The 6,093-nt window shown below is 36.4% G+C and overlaps 1 protein-coding gene across 1 annotated transcript in view; it reads right to left on the bottom strand.

Moving 5' to 3' along the window:
- Positions 1–5,048, bottom strand: part of LOC131425378 (doublesex- and mab-3-related transcription factor A2) — a 70,763-nt gene extending 65,715 nt beyond the window's left edge. The window contains exon 1 of the mRNA XM_058587217.1: positions 4,545–5,048. Within this exon, the coding sequence (XP_058443200.1) occupies positions 4,545–4,691 (147 nt within the window). The 5' untranslated portion in view covers positions 4,692–5,048. The remainder of the gene's footprint in view (positions 1–4,544) is intronic.
- Positions 5,049–6,093: the final 1,045 nt, after the last annotated feature.

Raw genomic sequence — 6,093 nt, forward strand, 5'->3', positions numbered from 1 at the left:
AATAAGAAAAATCCCAATCTTTCTGCCCGAAATTCGGCTTACAAAATTGGGAAGTCAGAATCATTCAAGCGAAATGAAGGGCGTGGAATTTTTTTTTCAAAGTGAGCTTAAATAATTACCTTCCATGGGAAAGTTATCAAAAGCAAATATCTGTCTTTTGTTTTTTTTTTATCACCATCCGAAAAAGTCTATTTTTAATGCAAACGTTATTCTGGTTTCCGGACAAAGAAGTTGTTTAAATTCTCGAATAAGTATTCGATTTGGCTAGCCATATGTAGAGGTGGTCGAAAATGTGAAAGCGCTATCAAAAAGGATGTGTACGAGAATGTCCGCGAAAGCGGTGCCTACCAGAAACCACAATTCTCCAGCTCTGTTTTGGGTTGTTTCGGTCTCTTGTCGCTATACAAAATCTGCCCTGAAATGGTATAAGATACAAGACCTCAAGTACGTGCCAAACACGTCAACCCACTGTACTGTACGAAACTAAGAAGAAAGCAATTGGTACTGATAATTTCATGATAAGACAAGAGTTCGAGAATTTTACAGAAAGAAGGATTAAATTTTAATGAGCTGTTTCTAATATACATAGCACATCACTAAATAAGTCGTGTGACTGTGACAAAGATGGTGCTATTATTGTCAAATCCATATGACGATTATGAAACACCAACTTTCAAAAGATTATGTGTGAAATTTTATTACATTACGATTAGTCAAAAAAAAGTGACAGCCATACAGGTAAAGCTACTTTATTCATTTTCAAACCAATTTCGTGTATTAATTCATTATTGCTTTTTGATGAACAAAATACTACACAAGCTTCGCAATGTCTTCAAAAGTGTTATCCGGATTCTGCTGCATCGAAAGAAAAATTGTTATCGTTCAAAGGCACAACAATCTGCTGAGAAGATTATGGATTCAGTATTTTGGGATGCACGGGTTATAATCGTTATAAACTACCTTGTGATAGGAAAAACAAATAATAGCGAATACTAAGTAGCGTTGTTAAATTGTTAAAAATCAACAGAAAACGAATTCATATGTCGAAGAAAAAAACACTGTTTCACCAAGACAATGCACCTATGAACAAGTCGATGGCAACAATGGTTAAATCGACGACACGACCTGCCACTCGTCTATAAAAACTGTATCGTAAATTTAGCTACCCCCCAGTAACTTGTTATGTCAAATTGAAATCGTTGAAAAAATATTTTCAACTGGTAACCAAGAATAAACTAGTGTTGTTTCAAGTAACGGTCACCTTCGCCGTTTCTACCGGTTTCAGCAATGAAAACAATATATATAAATCATTTAAATTCCAATTCAAAGACTAGTTTTGGTGCGATAAACGGATTTTTTGGTTTCTCGGAAAATAATGAATTTATACAGATTGTCCCAGTGTGGAAAAGGATACGACTTCTAAAATAATGCGGTTGTGCAGAATCAATTCCCCAGTGCATATCGATTATCGGACATTCGAAAAACCCATGTACTTATGTTATATTGAAACTTGCAATTTTTTAATATTGTAGATGTTGTTGAATAATAAAGAAGTAATTTATTATAATAAAATAATAATTTACATTGAACTACTGGAATTTGTTCGATTTTATCTAGTTCCATATTAGAAAACTACTAGCTTAAACGGACTCCTGCAGAAGTTTTTTCAACAAACTCAGATTATCAGCATGCGAGAAAGATGATAAATCGATTATCAAGCTAAGCAAGGAGTTGTAGGCAATGAAAAGTGATTTCTGATACAAATGTACAAACCGATTCCGAGTGTGAAAAATCATTTTGCATTTGAATCAATAATTGGTGGGATTTCTTTTATTTCTGGTTTGACTTGATTCGGGACAAAAATGGATCAAACACTGATAATGAATTCAGTATTGGAGGCCATTCTTATTGGCACATATGTCGTTTGATTACTAACAGGGTTTGATTAAGTCTGAAAGAACAGAACAAATAATAAATTTAACCCGGTTTAATGTTGCAAAAACGTATTCGGTTAATATAGATCCATTTGATGTTTTGTTTGTTCAAAACTGAAACAAATTTTATTTCGATCATTAACATTTGTCGATATTCAAAAATTGTTCACAAACCTCCTTCACAATGTTTGGATAAACGATATTTTCCGTGCTCAGTGGTTGATTTATTTCCTCAATTAAGTTGTTTATATTGATGATTCCTTGGAAACTAGTTCGTAGCAACAAAAACAGTGTTGTTCGATAAGATTTTTTTACCATTAGTAAGGGGTCGCTTAATTTACGGTAACTGGTGGTAAATCGTTAACGGAAACTTTTTATTCTGATTTTTGTTCGGAGTGGCTGGTCGTGTCGTCGGTTAAATTGAACGAATTACACTTCGAGTTGCTTGCTCGTCCGCTGTATAGTCCAGATCTGGCCCCCGTTGACTACTGGCTACTCGCTGATCTCTCGCCGTCAAGAAAATCAACTGAAATGAAGAAGCACCTGCTGAATGTAAAGCCTGTTTCGAGACAAACATTCTTCTACCAGCACGGCATTATAAAGTTAGAGTGTTCCACTCGGGTTAACCATCACTGGTGACATGTACAAAATTCAATTTATGCGTCTGAACAGAGCAAGGCAGGAAAAGCGGTTGCAATATAAAGATCATGACCAACTGATTTTACTCCATGATAAAGCAAGACCCCATGTTTCGAAAGCTGTAAAAACTTATTTGGAAACGCTGAAATGGAAAGTTCTGCCCCCTTCGCCACATTCACCAAGCATTGCTCCATCCGATTATCATTTGTTCCTATCCATGACGCATGGCTTATCAGAGCAGCATTAAATTCATTCATTTCAATACACTATCCGAGCTTTACCAGCAAGAAAAAAAGTAGTAGTTAAAGATGTAGTGGTTAAAGATGAATAATACTTTGAGTTACGGTACTGTAATGATGCTCCTGAACTTTACACAAAAACGCTAATTTCAATACTTGATAACACTAAAACATAACATTATGAAAGTTTCTTGAGAGATGATTCAGCACAGTAGGCAAGATAAAATTAGAATACCACTGACCGTACAGATGTTCTGAAGCGCTGTTCTGATACATTAATACCGTTTTCGTTTATTGATCAGAGCAGCCCGAGAGCTGACCCAGAGTCACCCAAACAACTTTTGATGTGTTTGTTTTAGCAACCTGGAGTCGCTCTAGATCGGACTCCAATCGCGTAGTTTCGGTCTGAAAAATTTCTCGGGTCGCACCACGCATCCATGCGAGTTTGTTTGTTTTTTGTTTTATTTTTTAATTGAGTTGCTGTTTAGGGCGCGTACCACGTGTTCGTTTTACTCGGAGTCAGAGTCGCCCGCGTGTAGGTTAAAAAACGAAAACGGTATAAGTATTGTTTCAAATTGTGATTCATCATATTTCTGGGTCGCTCAATTGTTCAGCGGTGACATAGACATAGTGGAAGTTCTAATGAAAAGTCTTTGTCTTTGATGTCTTTGATGAAAAGTTGCCTACCACTATTCAATAGGCATTCATGTTTTTACAACTCGTCTACGATTTTGAATTAACATGGTAAGTACAGAAATACGGATATTAAGTCAATATTATTCAATAAGTAAAGTTGCAACATCTTTTGAGATCATCCGGTCAGATCAAATCTATTATATACGTATCAGGTGATCTTAATAACTAGTCGCTAGAAGTGAAATTAATTCCATTTTGAAATCTTTAATATTTCCCCACTAAGACCTTCATCAGTGTATCAGTTCTTAGTCTGACTGACATTAATGGCGTAATAGTAAAGATATTATAGTGAAACTAAATGGAATCAAATTTAGTTTAAAGTGAAACATAGTGTCATAATATTCTGTAGTCTGAACTTTTTCCATGAAAGACATAAAAGTATGAGAGGGACTAAATATTTATGATAGGATATCTTTTATCAGTTTTATGAAAACGTGAAACCGTTTTGAATTGATGTATTGACAAAACTATTTGATTTAGTGGAAAATTTAGAATATTTGGAAAAAATATGTAGACTTTCTCTCAGCAATTCTACGATTGATTTCAATCCAAAATCAATATGGTCTTTGCAATTAACGTTGAAATTAGAATTTATTTATTAAAATAATGTGCTTTTTTATTGAAGCGCACAAAACTTGATTTGAACATTAACACAAAATTTTGTCTGGGATTCATGTAGTACGAGATGTATCCAAAGAACTCTTTCAAGTGTCTTTTTATAATGGATCATGAGTTAAAGGTACACATAACTAGGGAAATAAAACACTTTTGAGGCGAAACACTATATAAGCATTCTTATTATACAAGAGGACTTCCGAATCATGCTATACACGTATTCTATAAGTTTGTTTTTTTTAAACTATAAACTAAATCGCTTCATCTTGATCAAAAACATTCTCTTTTAATCTAACGAAATATTTGCGCATCCAGTCATGTTTAATTCGTGTATTTGAACATCATAAAAATGTTTCGACAGCGCTTGTTCTAATCATCAACTAAGGAACCATTTCCCAAATAGCATCAACAATAAACTCACCACACCATGGTTCCGACAGCGGGCACATTTCGGTGTCCGTTGGTATCGTTCCGAAGCAGCCCGCAGAAAAAAGGCCGGTGGCAAAGCTCCCAGAACCGGGTGCTGTTGCATCAGATTAGACATATCAACACCACTTGGTAAACTCATGTTCCGCAACACACACGACACCACTTGACCTATCTAATCACTTAAATCTTGCGACCACTCTCTATTGTTACAAGTTACAATTTCCGAACGAACTCGAAATCCGTTAGGAACCCCTTCGCACTTCAATATTTGCTGCAACGAACGGTAAGGGATCACTTTCGAACAACTACAAATTTTACTCACTTCTAAACCCGCACTGTTCCGTTGTACCCGCACTTGACACAATTTGAAACATTATCTCGCTACTGCAATCTATTAGTGAAGGACCCACTCGAAAACTGTTCCGAGACCTGCGCTGACGAAAAAATCCGAAAAACAACAGAGTATATCTCTCACTTCTCCCCACGTCATAACCAGCCAAACCTTCAAATGCTACTGATTCAAAATGTTTTAACAATTTCTATCTTTCCATGGATGCTGCAACAACATAGCTATATCTCACTCACCCGAAAAAGGCATTGCGCCCAAGGGGGCGGTATGGACGCTTCTCGCAAAGCAAAGTCCTCACCCGGAGAACGTGCCGCACCGCGTGTACGAACGAGATGGCACTAAAATCGCACAGGCATACAGCTAAAACCACCACCTCAACATGTACATAAATGAAATACAATGATACAACTCAGCCAACCAAATCTAACCAAATTGGAAATAACAACTCCCTTCCCTCCCTTCCATTGCCCCCTTGCCCGTCTAGGGGAACGAAAACTCCATTGGCACGATCACGGGCAGCTGCTACTGCCTTCTGTTGCCTGGAATGTTAAGCGCTACCGATGCGTTGGCTGGCGGAAAGTGGTGACAGTGGAAAAAGGAGAATCTCTCTAACAAAGTAAAATCGAGTAAAACAGATACCTAGGTGTAAGCCATCGATTGCAGCAAACCAGTGTGGCCCCATGAAAGCGAACGACACATCAGTAATTGTGCAGAGACGTATTCAGGAGTTATCGCTTGAATAAAACCCATTCTATCAGTAGGGGTCAAAAGTGGGTAGGAATTTTCCTTCAGGCAATGCGATATGAAAAGTTGCTCAAGAAAGAAATTGTTTCTGTATAAATAGTTCCTTGAAAATGATAGTATTTTGTTACAGTATGTTGAGAAATTTGTTGTTATTAGAAAATAAATTTTCCATACCCCAGTTTTCTTTCTTTTGGCATAAAACTCTAGCAACAGAGTGAAATGTCCCACCACTGTTCTAAAGCTGTTAGGAAGCAGACGCATACCAAGTTGGGAAAAAAACAAATGCTTTATTTTTGTGTGAGCTTCAAGACATTAATATACAGCTTGAATCAAATACACACAAACAGCATTATTTTCACTGAATGATTTGTAAAATTTATCCAATTCTCAGTCATCTATAAAATTTTTAACAATTTTCAGGGAATTGATTGACAGTATTTCAGTAAAC

Source organism: Malaya genurostris, chromosome 1 (assembly GCF_030247185.1).
Source record: "Malaya genurostris strain Urasoe2022 chromosome 1, Malgen_1.1, whole genome shotgun sequence".
In the NCBI taxonomy this organism is placed as follows: Eukaryota; Metazoa; Arthropoda; class Insecta; order Diptera; family Culicidae; genus Malaya; species Malaya genurostris.